The sequence below is a fragment of the Puma concolor genome, chromosome D3 (genome assembly GCF_028749965.1).
Source record: "Puma concolor isolate L17-30 chromosome D3, mPumCon1.1.hap2, whole genome shotgun sequence".
Taxonomy (NCBI): Eukaryota; Metazoa; Chordata; class Mammalia; order Carnivora; family Felidae; genus Puma; species Puma concolor.
In genome coordinates, this window is record NC_141678.1 from 3,112,720 (window position 1) to 3,128,611 (window position 15,892).

Below are 15,892 nucleotides of genomic sequence, written 5' to 3' on the forward strand. Positions count from 1 at the left end.
TCTCCCTCTCTCTCTGCCCTTTCCCCTCTCACACTCTGTCTCGGTCTCTCCCTCTCTCTAAGATAAACATTAAAAAATTTTTCAAAATGGGGCACCTGGGTGGCTCAGTTAGGCACTCGACTTCGTCTCAGGTCATGATCTCACGGTCCGTGAGTTCGAGCCCCGCGTCGGGCTCTGTACTGACAGCTCAGAGCCTGAATGAACCCTGCTTTGGACTCTGTGTCCCCCTCTCTCTCTGCCCCTCCCCTGCTCATGCTCTGTCTCTCTCTGTCTCTCAAAAATAAGTAAATATTAAAAAAATTTTTTTAAGTATCCACTTGTGTCCGATCGTTAAAACAAACAGGGAAACCACACATGCCGCGAGCATCTGTTTTTTCTGTGACTCTTCAGCGTCCCCTCTTCTGCCAGAGTCTACCTTCCTTTGGGCTTTTCCTCGTCTCCTCCCCCTGGACATGGTTGCTCAAAGTAGAATCAACTGGGTGCCTGGTCCTCTTCTTACAAAAGGGTGGGACATAACCCAAGCTGGAACTCAGACCTTGAATAGAAGGATCCAGAGACTAAGAAGTGGATAGAGCTCATTTTTGTCCCCCTCTCCCATGGGGCGCCTTGCATGGAACGTCCCCGGCTAAGACTCCCCTGGCCTCTGGAGCTTCCGGGCTCTTGCAGAAACCCAAGCCCGGTCTCCAGCCTCCCAACACTTCTCTTGGTGACTCTTGTCATCTTCCAGTAAGTTGCATTTGCTGGGGTTGGTCTGACGCTTGCAGCCGAGGGGCACTGGCTGGGCAGCACTTTCTTCTGCCCTGGGGTCTCCCTGTGGCCGAGCTCCGTGCAGACAGGACGAGAGGGGCCACTGCTGCCCACACCTCACTAATTCCCTAATACTAGATGGCGCACTGTTCGAGACACCTTGGCTAACCAAGTCAATGCACTTTTATGCTGAGAGGCCCTGCATAGGACCTGGAAAAGCCACAGCCCTCCCAAAGTGTGTACTTCGTACCTAAAGAGTTTATTCAGCCTCTGAGCTTGGCGGTTAACAAAGGAGGGGACGGAGTGAGGAGGACCAGACTCACATCAGACGCCAAAAATAACGGTAATGTTCGGGGTGGTCGATCTCGCACGTGACACAGCCATTGAAGCGTGGGTTTCGGTGTGTCCCAAGGTTTGACTCTGACCCACTTCTCGACTCCATTAACCCGCTGATGTCGCAGCAAGGACTCAAATTCAAGTGCAAAGTTGGAGTGCCGTCCTCGTGCTCCCGAGTGATGTTGGGTTGAATCCTTGGCGGTGAAAGCCGACAGATGTTTGGAAATCTTGTAACGACGAAGGGAAAGCTGGTTTCCACGGAGCCGTCAGGTCCCCACAGAGCCAGGCCTGCATCTGGGGCCTTGGAGGGCGCATACGTTTAGCGGGACTCTCACTCAACCGCGCCAGCCAGCGTGGCCAAGTCGGTGATGTTCACACTTCAGATTGGGAAGCAAATCATGAAATCGACTTTGGGGTAAAAACAAGCTTTTTAAAAGTGACATGGAAGAGAGCAGCGAAGAGTGGGGTAGAGCAGTCTTTTAGAAAGGACCGGAGAACAGAACAGAAGGAAGCCGTAGAAGCCTTTGTCTAGTAAAGCTGGTTTCTGGTGCGTGTGCCCCCGTGCATGTGCGTGTTCCTACGTGTGTGTGCATTTGCACGCACCTGAGCAGGGCACCACGTTACCGTGTGCTGGGTTGGTTCCTGCCCACGCCAGCCACATATGCACACACATATCTCAACTCTCTTTAGAATCATCTCCCCTGATAACTTGAAACTGACCATGCTAGAAGCTTCTATACCGTGGAAATAGGCCAGTCGGGCTTCCAGGCAATAGGGCTCCCCTGTCCTGCTCCCCAGGAGAACTAGCTGTTGAGCACTTACCAGCATCCCCACCCCCCGTTTTGGTCACGAAGCAAACAAACAAGACGCTAGCCGCGTGAGTCACTGGAGGATCTGAGATGTGTGTCTCGATAGATCAGTTTTATATCTTTTGTGGGACACAGGGAATCAAGAAGACAGGTTGTCTGCGCGAATCTGTGACTCGTTGGTTCAACGCGGCCTTATTTAGAAGCTCAAGTTATTCTGTCTGCTCGGTGACACATCAAGGTTTTGTTGGTGACTTTCGTTGTCCCTTAGATTTGATAACGACATTTTATGAACAGGGATATGTTGCTGTGGCCTCAGTGTTGTGTCCCCGCCCCCCAAATTCATACGTTGAAATCCTGGCTCTCAAAGACAATGGTGTCAGGAGGTGAGGTCTTTGGGAGGTGAGTGGGTCAAGGCGGTGGAGCCCTCGGGAACAGGGATCAGGTCTCCCAAATGACCCTGGAGATCGTCCTTGTCCCCTTCCCTGACGTGAAGACACAGGGAGAAAGTGGCCGCACCAGAACCCGACCGTGCTGGCACCTTCCTCTCAGGCTTCCAGCCTCCACGACCGTGAGAAATACTTTTCTGTGGCTGGTTCGCCATCACGCCAGTGGGATTCTGTTGCAGCCGCCCAAAGGGACCAAGACACGTACAACTGGCGAGACCCCAAGGCTTCGCTTCTGCACGCAGGCCCTCTCCAGGGCGCGGCGCTGTGTTACCCTAAGCGGACTCAGGCCTGGAAGACGTGGTCTCCCTCGGCGGTGCAGGAGGCAGGTGAACCCTAGCGGAGCTCCAGGTTGCCGTGCTGGCTCCTGCTTTTGCTGAGCAGCAAACGTGCACCCAGTGGATGTGCTTCCCCATTTCCTGCGGGGAATGGCCTTGGGGAAACGGTGCTTTAGAATCCTGAGTCACTTATGGCCAGTGACTCTCAGGTCATAACCCTTCACCGAGGGTCCCAGGACCCTTCCCGAAGTGCCCCTTCCCGGGCTCCCCTCTCCCGTCGCCACTTTGGGTTCCGAGCTGCACGCAAGCAGAGGAGTGTGTGGGCTACTGGCGCACCAGACGGTCCTCAGGGCCCCGGTAGGTGGTCCAGTCGGCAGGGGCTTGTCTTGGGTCTGCATTCTTTAAGCAAGCGCCTGTCCCCAGGTGTTGTGGGCTTATCAGGCTAGCTTGGAAAGAGCAAGGAGGGGCCCCTGGAGCTTAGGGAATCAAGAAGGCTTCTGGCGACATGCTCTCCAGCGTCACCGTGGCCCAGCTTCGCCTCACCGGGCTCCGCACCACCGCCGGGCCCCTCATCCTGGAACATCGGGTCCAATCAGCTCATCACGAGGCAGAGTTGTCACAGCCTTTGGCAAAGCCACTTGTCACCTCCTTCCAGGAGTTAAAGAAATAAAAAGAAACTACAAGGGGGCGAGTTGTAGGGCCTCTGTGTGTGTATGTGTGTGCACACATGGGCGTGTTTAGTTACTTCCCAGCACCCGCTTAAAAATAGACACTTCGCACGCCCATTTCCAGGCGGCCGTGTGGACCCGCGGCTCCTCTGGGGAGTCCAGAGAGGGCCTGCAGGTCTGGGCACAAAAACGTGCAGCTGAACCACTGTCCCCTCGGTGCCCCCCCTCTGCTGTCCGACCTCCTGCCCGAGCCCACAAGTTTCCCTGCACTGAAATTAGGGGGGAAGAGACACATTTCTGGACGTGCACTGTTCTTTCAGAAGTAGGCAGGCAAAAGTTAGAGGAAAGGGATGTGTTCCGAAGGCAAATGGTAGAAAAGACATCTTTCCTCTGGGAAGTGAGAAATAGCGGTTGACTGTTCAGTACACACAACAAAATAATGGCCGTGTCTCTCCTGAAAGGCTTTGGATTGAGAAGCCTCAAGAACGTAGGGGCACTGCGTCCCTCACCTGGAGGCGACGGGGCTTGAGGGGAGGATCCCGGGGCGGGGTGGGGGGGCGGTGCAGGAAAGGACCATGGCCCCCTCCCCCCGCCACACACACACCAGCTCCTGTGTCTCCTGGTCACTACTTTCCTGGAAAGGGGTCTCTGTCATGCACTTGGTGCTTCACATGTGATTCCAAGAGGGCCACCTCCTGACAGGTTTCCTTCCAGGAAACACGGCACAGGAAGGGTCTGCTGGAGGAGTCGGGTCATCTTCTGTTCAGTGCTGGCAAACGTTTCTGCTCACCAAGCCTTCTTCCCCATGTTTCTTCCACCCCGAACGCGAGCACTTTATAACAACTGTTCCCCCAACTTCGGCCACTTACGTGCATTTTCATAATTTGTCCTATCTGCATACCATCTGTACTGCTGCTGATTTAATACTTTTTTTGAAGCCAATTCCATTTATTTTTAAAGAAAGTGTTCATAGTTGGAAAGCCAGGATCATGCGCCATAAATAGAATGTAGCCATGAAAATGGAAACAGTGGAAAACAAAAGCCACATCGTTAAATTCTGTCTGAGCCTGAGGCCTTCTCTCTTGGTTAGCAAGGATTTTAGCATCAAACTAAAACTTTCTCTTCCAAATACACTCTTCAAACAGAAGGGTGGAAAGAGAATTAAAATAATCATCATAATAGGGGTGCCTGGGTGGCTCAGTTCGTTAAGCATCTGATTTGGGCTCAGGTCATGATCTTGTGGTTCATGAGTTCGAGCCCTGCATCAGGCTCTGTGCTGACAGCTCAGAGCCTGGAGCTGCTTCAGATTCTGTGTCTCCCTCTCTCTCTGCCCCTTCCCCACTCCCACTCTGTCTCTCTCTCTCTTTCAAAAATAAATAAGCATTTAAAAAAATTAACTTCAGGGGCACCTAGGTGGCTCAGTCGGTTGAGCGTCCGACTTCAGCTCAGGTCATGATCTCACAGTCCGTGAGTTCAAGCCCCGCGTCGGGCTCTGTGCTGACAGCTCGCAGTCTGGAGCCTGCTTCGGATTCTGTGTCTCCCTTTCTCTCTGCCCCTAACCCACTCGCATTCTGTCTCTGCCTCTCTCAAAAATAAATAAGCATGAAAAAAATTAAAAAAAATTTTTTTTAAATCATAATAAACAACTCTGCCACTATGGGACTTACCATTAATTAGTCACTGGGTATAATCTTGTTGCCACTGACGGGCTGGCACTGAGCAGCTGTATATGCGCGTGTAACGTATGAGTGTGAGCGTGTTTTCCACCAAACACGTGGAGGGATTACGGGGCCATTCATTTTCCATGTTGCAGATTCTAGCCTTTGATACATTTATTAGGTTAAGTAGCCTTTTTCCAGGTAGACGGGTTGTTTTCCCAAAGTCCTCGAGACAAGTGTGTGTCCCCCACCACGTGCCTTGTGGGTCCCCAGGGAGCCAGAAAACCTACAGCGGGGACACCACAAGACAGATGGGACTCAGAGTCGTGTGGGAATCCACACTCAATCGGGTTCTCAGGGGCGCACCCGTCGTATAAAGTGGGGGAACACGGCGAGGTCACAAGCTCAGCTAAACCCAGGATGGCAGAAAGGACAAAGGAAGTGGGCGATGCTGTTCCCAAGGAAGGTGCCGTCTGCTGCCCCCCGGAGGACAGGAGCTGCTCCTACAGTGTCACACCCCTGCCGGCTTGAAACACCAAGCGTGCTTCATTTTCCAAGCTGCTTGGAGGAAATCAAGGTTCGTTCTCAAGAGATGTGTCCCCCCAGAGTCTCCGAATCCTGAGCACTCAGACCTGCGTGTGGAACAGAGCAGCACCTGCTTGACCTGCGTCCCCGTCCAGGGGACAAGCGGATACCCCAGAGGCCCGTGGAACGAGAGGCAGGGTCCCCGGGCCTTCCACCTGCCTGCACTCCCCAGACAACGGCTACGAGCATCTCCCCGGGCCGAGTGGCTTTCTCGTGCTTACAGACAGCCGTTTTCCAAGCCACTTGGCTCCTACATGTGAGTCAGCCAATTAATCTGCTGCTCGGCTGAAGAAATAGCTCTGTGTTGGTTTGTTGTGCAGTTTTGGGGGCTTTCAGAGACCATGTGGGCCACACATAAGGCATGCCTATGCACCGGCTTAGACTTTCTCTTCACGGGACTTTCTCCTTACATGACTCCTCCGTGTTTCTGTACAAACCTAGCCTTTGTAGCGATAAACTAGCTGTAAAGACTTACAAAGCCTCATAATCTTGGTGTGGTTTTCATTTTAAAAAGGCAGACTCTACTTATTTAAAAAGGAAGAAATTTGGCTAGAAAAGGAACGTCGGCTACTTTTGGGAAATCCGTAGAAAGAAGAAAGCAGGGATGAGGGCCACGTGTATGGCGCATCAACTTACTTCAGGACCCACGATCACCATGTAAACATTAGGCTCTTCTCGATGCCATTCTTGGGAAGAAAAAGAGAAAAAAAATAACGTTAATGGTTTTATGTCACAGCTGAAAACATTATTAAGTTTAACATTAAGTTCGTGATAATATGAGTTATTTCATACTATTTGGCTCTCGTTCATACAGTCAAATTATATGTAAAATAAAACCCTGGATTGTGAGTAACTTGTTCTGCACGTGTTCCACAAAATGAGCAAACATTTCTAATAAATTTTAACTTGATAAATGAGCGATGTCTTGCAATACGAGTCATACATGATGTGCAATGTCACATGATCACAGCTGAGCCAATGGTTCTCTCTCTCTTTCTCTGCAGGATTGTGGGTGATTATCTCCCACACTCGGTCTCAGGCTGTGGTGTCTGGCAGAAATCAGTGATTTTTCAGAATGTTAGAAGGTGCCCATAATGGGCACTGGTGTATTTTCTGTCACTTCAAAGCACCTGTGGACAGTCCTTTGCTTTTCCATCTAAGAGTGAGCTTAGGAATGCTTTGCTTCATTCCAGGTCAGGCTGCCTGCGGATATAGACCCGTTCCTCTGCCACCTTATTGCCAGTTACATTAAATACAGAATATGACAAGAGTTTATTAATAAAGTCAACATCCGTGTGAGCATATATAATGGCCCCCATGCAGAAAAAGGTTCCATGGAGCCAGTAGATGGCAGTGGTTCCGTTAGTGATTGTGAAAGTCGTCCTACAAAATAACCCTCCACTCTCGTCTCCCTCACACCAGCCACGAAAGTTTTCAAAAGTAAGTTCAGGTTAATTTGTTTATTTTTCTCTATGCTTTGTATTTTCTTTATTATTTTGTGTTATATTACAGTATTGTCATCATTTTTATATGAATATGTTTGGGTTGTGTAACGAATCATCTGAGTGTCCATTATTTCTTATGGGGAAATTTGCTTTGATAGATAAGTGCTTCGGATTACAAGCATGTTTCTGGAATGAATTATGCTCTCAAACCAAGGTTTTCCTGTATTTGAAACGTAAATGTTGAATACCTTATGCTTTTACGTAAAATGCTCCCTTTTGGAACGTTACGCACTGTCCAGATCTCCCACCGACTGGACCACCAGGAGTAATCACTGAGCAAACCAGCATGGAATTTGGGATGCACCAAAGCATTTAACTCAAGCTATGCAACAAAAGTCCAAATGCATCGTACAAACTGACGTGTGTAAAATATTTTTGGATTCATTTACATTATTCTTGCAATTATTCACTATTTTTGTTATTTCCTCAGATGCCAAGGGCACCGGAGGTCACTATGCAGCATGGTTCCTTTTCTGGTTGTTTCAGAGTAACCATCGAGAAGCCATTCTGCTCGTGTGGAAACACAGAGACAGCAAAACTCAAAACCCTAAAGACGGAAACGCAAAGGCCAGACCCCCAAACAGAGCTCCATAAACCAGATGTACCTGAGAACGCATCCACCAGATAGAGAGGGTCCTTCACTTGTCTCAGCCCACACACCAGGAGGAAGATGTGTAAATTATCAGCACTTTGGTTAATCCCTGCAACAGAGGAGTTGAGATGTTTTCAGAGAGGGCAGAGAGGGGGCAGCTTGATTCCATGAGGGTAGATCTCAGAAGCCACGGGGCCCTGACCTCTAACCTTCACACAACACGGCGGGGAATAGTTTGTCCTGGTGGGAAAGCTGAGCGGAGCTCAGCCCAGTAAACACAACTCCTCTGTGCAGTGAGAAGGGGTAATTATTACAGAAATGTGGCCCTGGAAAATATCTGGAGACAATGCCAGTAAGATGCGGTTTTGTATAGTCATATGCTCTCGGGTCCGCACACGTACACATAGGTTCCCACACCGAACGCGGATGTGCCCACAAATCCATAATATAAAGGGGATAGGTCTCAGCGTGGCCCCTCTCCTGGAGAGCCGAAACCCGCTTCTTCACCCCTCTGCTCTGGGCTGGCTTGGTGACAGCATCGACCAGCAGAGCCCAGGGGAAGGACAGGGAGTGACTTCCGAGTCACAGCCGTGGGAGGCGCGTGCATCAGTCTCGCTTGCCCACTGGAGCATCACTACCTTCCGATCTGGCCTCCTTGATAACGAGGCTCTGCGGCCAGATGCCCCACCACCCCCGCTCGGGGAGGACACACGCAGGACTGGTGGGCCTCAGCCCACTGCAAAGGGAGCATGAGCCCAGCCACAGGCAGGTGAAGCTGGCAGGTGCCGCTCCCCGGGCCTGGGCCGAGCTGCCAGCCACTCCATCGTGAGAGACCAGCTGGTGTCTGAAGCCCCTTAATGTTGAGGTGCATTGATGTGGGGCTGCAGGTAAGTGACTCAGTAGAAATTACCCGTATAATTAGTGCAAGCTGACCTATGACTTCATCATTTCCACACATATGACTGGACGTAAAATCATGAGGTGGGGGGGTTCTCATTCATGCATTTCATTTCCCCCATGACTTAATACAAAAAGTTTCAGTTACTCTGTGCTTTTGCGGACCTTGGACAGTAATACAAATGGGGGTGGCTGTGAGAAGACACAGTGATGCCACCTTCGCACAATCACAAACGCTGGAGAATCACAACACTTGTGTGTGACCAAGTCTCAGAAAACTCTCTACTGAGAGGCTAAGGTTGGGATGTACCTCTGAGAAAACCCTTCAAAATACATCACAGTCTTTAAAGTAACTATTGACAATTGCATTGACGTATGTTGCATTTGTAAGATATTTCCCCAATATCCTGAGTACCCTGAGACTAAGCTTAGAAATACGAAGCTTAGGGGCACCTGGGTGGCTCAGTAGGTTAAGCATCTGACTTTGGCTCAGATCATGTTCTCATGGTCTGTGAGTTCAAGCCCCACGTTGGGCTCTGCGTTGACAGCTCAGAGCCCGGAGCCTGCTTCGAATTCTCTGTCTCCCTCTCTCTCTGCCCCATCCCCACTCATGCTCTGTCTCTGAAAAATGAATAAACCTTAAAAATTAAAAAAAAATACAAAGTTTAGTATTTGTTTGACTAAAAGTTGAAGCTAGAAGCTATGTGCAGAATCTGAATTCAAGAGTGGAGGGGTTTGAGGCCAGGACAGAAGCTCTTCCCTTTAATAAATAATGAAGTTGACAAATACCTTTAAGGACAGGAAGGTCAGGTGTGAGAAAGATAAATCACATCACTAGGCCAGAACCTCAATGAACACTGAAACCAGAGAGTGAACGTGTGGTGAGGACAAAAATGACAAGTGCCTTCATGGAAATTATGTATTAATTACAACAGAAAGGTAACAGCTGTACTAGGAGAAACTCAGGGGACACCCACTTAACTAGGGGAGGAAGCCTTAGCCCAGGGCACAAGGTATGTGTGCTCACACACACACACACACACACACACACACACATAAACATGCACTCAGTTTATATTTTTAAAAAATCCCCAGTGAGGGAGAAACTGATGTGATGTATCTCCACATGTGGCCCACTGGGCAGGGCACGACATCACGGGCATCATCATCATGACGTACATGGAATATCTATTCAATTACAGGATAAGAAGAAGGAGAAGGAGAAGAAAAGGAGGGGGGGAGCAGGGGGGAGGAGGAGGAGGGGGAGAGAAGGAGGAGGAGGAGGTGGGAGGAGGGGGAGGAAGAGGAGGAAGAGGAGGAGGAGGAGGAGGAGGAGGAGGAGGAGGAGGAGAGAAGACAGAAGGAGCATGGAGTGCCCACATGGGGGAAATCAGAGAACCTGTGTTACTGAACCGAGGAAAGGAACAATGGCCGAAGCAAACACGGCAAGATGGCGTCCAGAGACGGCAGCCAAAGCGACAGTATTCTAAGGACTTATGTGACGTCTTGGTAAAAAGACTCCACTCTCTTCTGTATTTTTGCGGTGCGGCAAGCACAGATGTGAAAACCTGCTGTGTTCCTCTGTTTGGATGTGACACACGTTAGCTACCCGGAACAGCAGGCTCAGGAGATGTGCTGGCCTTCTGCTCAGAGGTCCCACCTGCCCCCAACCCCAGATGCCTGGGAAGCCGACCTTGAGGGAGAGCAACGCACGGTTTACAACATTGATCTTCAAAATGTTCCACGACTTATGGTAAGATATACATACCGTACTGAGACCTCATACACTTGATACAGCTTGTATACGCACACAGTTCCAAACAATATTAGCCTTATTACATACAAGGAACTCTGATGGAAGTATTCCTTTCATCTCATTTCAAGTTTTAAATGTGCTGGCCCCCAACTCGCTCACTGATTTTGAGGGCCCCGACCCACCAGACCCTGGAGGGACACAGTGCTAACCTAATATTCTCTCGCCTCTCTCCTCATCTCCTTCCCGGGTTGAGATTAAATGTCATGAGACTTTAGGAAACGAAGTTAGCCAACGGCAGGACAAAGGACTAAATGCTCTGCTTTATTCTAGGACTTCCAAGATTTTTAAAAATAAAATGCAGACGCAGCTTTTGGGTTTGAACAGCTTCTGTGCGCTTCTCACACACAACGGTAGCATTGTCAAAGACATAAAGATAACAGCTGGAAAATCATGATCAAACAAGCATGTGCCGAAGCAGCACACAGAAGCACAGCCTCCCCTTGTGTCCCTGGCCGGGGTTACGGGCACGTACGGTGGCCATTCTTAGATTTCAAAACAGAATGAAAAGAAATTGGCCCGTGGACATCTGGAGGTGATGCAGACACCTCGGCAACGTTTTAGTGGATTTCATTTCTTCCTTTTAAATCCACACTTAGTTTTCTTCCCTTTGTTTTTCTATGAGCAATCACGTTTACCGTGACTCAAGGTCTGAACTCATCCCTCACAAATGCACGATTTACACGTCCGTCCTTCCGATGTTACCATTTCCTGGAGAGTGGTATTTTTGTCTCCAAAACAGAGTGAGTTGCTCTCGCGGTCTGGCACCGAATGGGCCCCGGCAGGCTAGGTGCCAGTCCCACTGCCCAGCCCCCCAGTGATTCGTCAGATGACTCCACGACACAAACCCAGTCCGCAGTGAGCCATGTTCTCTGCTGTCTTCTGTGTATTTTTCTCATGGGTTATTATAAGGAGAAAAGAATCCAAGAACTTCAGTTGAGTGCATTAGACATGGTGAATGTTAGCTGAAAAATCTGATTTGGAGGCTGTGGATATATCGCGGGATCTGGTAACGTGAATTCTCCATATGAAACACAGGAAAATAGAAGTATAGTTTACAAAAGGAGAGAGGCAGAAAATGAAATAAACAAATTAACAATAGAAATTGAGTAAAACGGGAAACAGAACACTGGGAAGGTACGGTCAAATTTAAGGTTTCATAGTTTTGGGGTTTGATGACCAATAAAGAATCACTAACTTTCGATGTGTCGGTCATTGCCATCGAGAAGCAAGAATCATCCATCACTGAACCATAACAATGTTTAAGTTGTACCTGCAAATGCACAAACTCCAAGGTAACCAACCTGAGGTCTGTGCTTTTATTTCCTGATCAGGATAACTTTTGTAAATATCATGTGAAAAAATTCTACTTTAGTCTTTTTTTTTTTACATTTATTTATTTTTAATAGAGAGAGACAGAGCACAAGTGGGGGAGGGGCAGAGAGAGAAGGAGACACAGAATCCGAAGCAGGCTCCAGGCTCTGAGCTGTCAGCACAGAGCCCGACGCGGGGCTCAAACTCACAAACTAGGAGATCATGACCTGAGCCGAAGTCGGACGCTTAACCGATTGAGCCACCCAGGTGCCCTTCTACTTTAGTCTTTATTTTTTCCTAGTTGATCTGTTGGAAAATGGAATCTGGTTAGCATAAAAGCAATGTTTTGGACTCAAAAGTTTCAGTAATTTGAAACTTAGGACTTGGAGAGAGAACTGAGCATTTTTGGCAAAACCTGTGTCATACCGTGAGGAAGGAGATGCGTCATCAAATCGACATCAGATACTGAGGAAACAGACCCTACACTTTGGTGACTAATCGAGTACCCCCCTGTGGGTCTGGGCTGCTAACCAAGGCCCTTCCCCACCCCCTCCCCTTGATTGCAAGGTTACACAGTTCACAAGGATTCTGAGGGTGAGTATTTGATCACTAACATCCTGTGTCCAATTCACCGTCTCTTCTGTCTTTGCTGTCTGAAGCTCAAAGCAGAAGTGACAAATCACCATCACGGGCTGTGGAGGCCAGGGTACGATCGAGGGTGGGTGGGGAAGGCAGTCTCTCTCCAGAGTCACCTGCGACAAAGATAAACGGCTCCGCAAATGAGATTGGACGCCTGGTCACCAAACCCAGAGACGCCGATGAATTCCGCATCCACCCTTGCGCCAAGATCCGACAGAGCCGGCTACCACGACCCCAGCGAGCTCGCCTCTGCTGTGTATCCTGGACACAGTTACAGCGTGTAGTTGTCCACGTCGAGACAGAGCCGCCAAGCGGGTCTCTGCGGGAAGGGCCGTCTTGAGGCGTCTTGAATGTCTCCCGGCTGTTCCGTTAATCACTCGGTAGGAAGACCGGTGAAACGATGAGCCATGAGGCTCTGGGCTTGATGAGAAATCTCTCCCCCATTGGGAATTATGACTCTTAGGCACACCACAACGGGCGTCCCGTGAGATATGGACGATGAAGTCACTGCACAAGAGGCGATTTCAAATGGGCGCACCGGTTCTGAATAATGGCCCACACCTGCTGGCGTGACAGAGCAGCGGGACAGCGAGGGTTCACTCGCGAGGCAGAGGACGGCCCTGCTGCTGGCCCTGAGGTTGATGGATGCACTTCAAAAACCGTTTCTAATAAAATGCTTGGAAATGTTCTTCTTCCAAGGGAACCTGACTCTGACGTTCGGTGTGTGGGGGGGTGTGGGCTTTTGTCTGCTGTGCTTGGAGCGAAAACCAGCTATGCAGATGCTGGCTGTGGACGGCGCCTGGAGTCTTGTCTTTTCAGCCTCTTCTCCGAAGGTACCAGTGGGCTTGCAACGTCAGCTCCCCACCTACAGTCCCCTTGCACCGTTGACTCTCGGGAGAAGCAGTTCAGGTTAAAACAGAAGTATTCCGAAACTTGACACTGCATTTGGTGAGTCCATTCAGCTGTTCCCACATCTTGAGCAGAGCTACCGGGTTGGTCAGACTATAGGGGAGTGATAGTCCCCAATAGTATACACTTAGGGGCCTCATCTGTGGACAGCAAACTCTCTACATTTAAAGATGTTGTGCGACAAAGTTTTGTTTCAACATTGTGACTGCACTTGGATCCACCATATACGGAAGATACAAAGGCTAGACTGTTACTTCCACCGCGTGTAGGGAAAATGGCGCCCTCGCAGCATGGCTGACAGACATGCACATTGATGCTACCTTTCCAGGAGACGCTGCGCACAACGTACGAATGCTCTGATTAAGGGCATAACCTAACCCAGAGCTTCTGTTGTTAGGTGTTCCAAAGAAAACAACTTGGCAAATATACGAAGACTGAAATCCTAGCATCTCCGCCACTACATATCCAAAAGTTTAAGAAGGGACGGATCAAATAAGTTTACAGAATTCAAAATAACACTATAAAGGAATTGAAACTCATGATGTAATTAGAATTAATAAGTCAGTGCATAAGATTTCAGAATATAACGTCGAAACTCAATCGTGTTTTTACATATTAGCAACAAACAATTCAAAAGTAAAACTTAAAAAGCCTTTATAATAGCAACAAAGATAATAAAATCCCTAAGAATAATTTTTTTTTAAAAAGGCATAAAGACCTGTACAAATCATTATGAAGATAAATGAGACTTAGATAAGAGGACAGATATATCATGTTCATAGATTTTAAGACAAATTATTTTTAAGATGTCCATTCTCCCTAACTTGATCTATAGATTTTATAGAGACTGACAAGGTGTATTAAGTGTATATGGAAATGCAAAAAACCTAGGTTAGCCGACACAGAGCTGTCGACTCACACTACCTGATTTCTCGACATGCTATATAAACCAACAGCAGGAGACAACGTGATATCAGCATAAGGACAGACGTACATAGATCAACGGACACTGGTAGATGGAAAGCTGATTTTCAGCAAAGCATTTCGACGGAGAAAGAAAAACACTTTCAACGAATGAGACTAGAACCACTTTCAGAAAGAAATGAATTTCCTCCCTATCTCACACCACACATGAAAATGAACTTCAGGGGCACCTGGGTGGCTCCATCGGTTGAGTGTCTGACTTCGGCTCAGGTCCTGATCTCACAGCTCATGAGTTCAAGCCCCACGTCGGGCTCTGTGCTGACAGCTCGGAGCCTGGAGCCTGCTTCGGATTCTGTGTCTCCCTCTCTCTCTACCCCTAACCCACTCACAATGTGTCTCTGTCTCTCTCAAAAATAAATAAACATTTAAAAAATTTAAAAACAACAACAACAACAACAACAAAAATTAACTTCAGATGGAAGGGCCTGGGTGGCTCAGTCCATTAAAAATTAATTTCAGATGGATTATGATCCTAATGAAAGAGCCAAAACACTAAAACACTTCCTCCTCTGGAGGAAAAGAAATAGGGGAAATATCTCTGTGAACTGTGAACAGGCAAAGGTTTCTTAGGGCTCAAACTGTGCTAATTAACCATTAAATAAAAATGGGTGAGCTAGGAGAAAATGAAAAGGTAAACCAGAGGAAATAGGAGAAAATATTCACATATATACATGTACCTTCTTTTTTTTTTTTAGTTTACTTATTTTGAAAGAGAGCACGTGAGCAGAGGAGGGACAGAGAGAGAGAGAGAGAGAGAGAGAGAGAGAGAGAGAGAATCCCAAGCAGGCTTCGTGCTGTTGGCATAGTGTTGGATGTGGGACTTGATCTCATGAACGGTGAGATCATGACCTGAGCCAAAATCAAGAGTCGGACACTTAACCCACTGAGCCACCCAGGTGCCCCCGTATATACATGTATCTAATAGAAGATTTGAACCCAGAACAGATTTAAAAAATCCTCCTACAAACCCGTGCTTCCTCCTGCTCTCCCAAGGATGAGACCACTAATGACGTCTCTGGAAACGGAGAGAAGCCACGTTTGTCCTAATCCTGTCTGGCTCCCATTCCTGCTACCTCCTTCCCTTGTTCACCTAAAACCGTAGACTTCTTTGACCTGAGGAAGCCCCTTTCTTTGGGCCTCGTTTCCAAAGCCACGTGAGCATACCATGTACCCGACGCCAGTGACAAGATGCACTCCAGTCAAACTCATGTAAGAAGATTCATCTCTCACCTGACTGGTGAAGAAAGGTGTTCCAGTTAAAGGCAGAGTTTGGTCCTGTCACGATTCCTGGGAAAGAGAAAGAAAGTTCGTGATGATGAGAAGTAACCAGCTATTTTGTGCTGATGTTTACATAATGGTCTCACGCGTGGTTCTTACAAAGAACTCAACGTTCTGAGTGCTTCGTGAACACCTGTTCATCCCTCCAGCATGGGAGCTCACGGGTCCCCAACTAGAAAAGGTGCACCCCCTCAACCTCACCATCTGTTACTGGGCGGGACAGCCGCCAGGTCATGGAAAACGCGAGTCCCTAAAAAATGCATGCAAGTTACGGGCCTCTAAAACACAGCCCCCCTGTAGCAATTACCTCTTAATCTAAAATTCCTGATCTCAACCCTCTCCAAATCACACATCCTGTTACCTGTATCATCGCCTCGGATGGATTTAAGTTTAACATTCTCTGAGTTGCACATCTTAAGATGTAGAAAATTCAGAGG

General features: G+C 48.4%; 1 protein-coding gene across 7 annotated transcripts in view; it reads right to left on the reverse strand.

Annotated features, from left to right (window-relative positions):
- GLT1D1 (glycosyltransferase 1 domain containing 1) overlaps window positions 1–15,892 on the reverse strand; it is a 91,984-nt gene that overhangs the window by 25,758 nt on the left and 50,334 nt on the right. For all 7 annotated transcript variants that reach the window (XM_086681439.1, XM_086681434.1, XM_086681437.1 and 4 more), the window contains 3 exons: window positions 15,408–15,464; window positions 7,635–7,730; window positions 6,161–6,210 (listed from right to left, as the gene is read on the reverse strand). In XM_086681439.1, coding sequence (XP_086537565.1) covers window positions 6,161–6,210; window positions 7,635–7,730; window positions 15,408–15,464 — 203 coding nt within the window. The remainder of the gene's footprint in view (window positions 1–6,160; window positions 6,211–7,634; window positions 7,731–15,407; window positions 15,465–15,892) is intronic.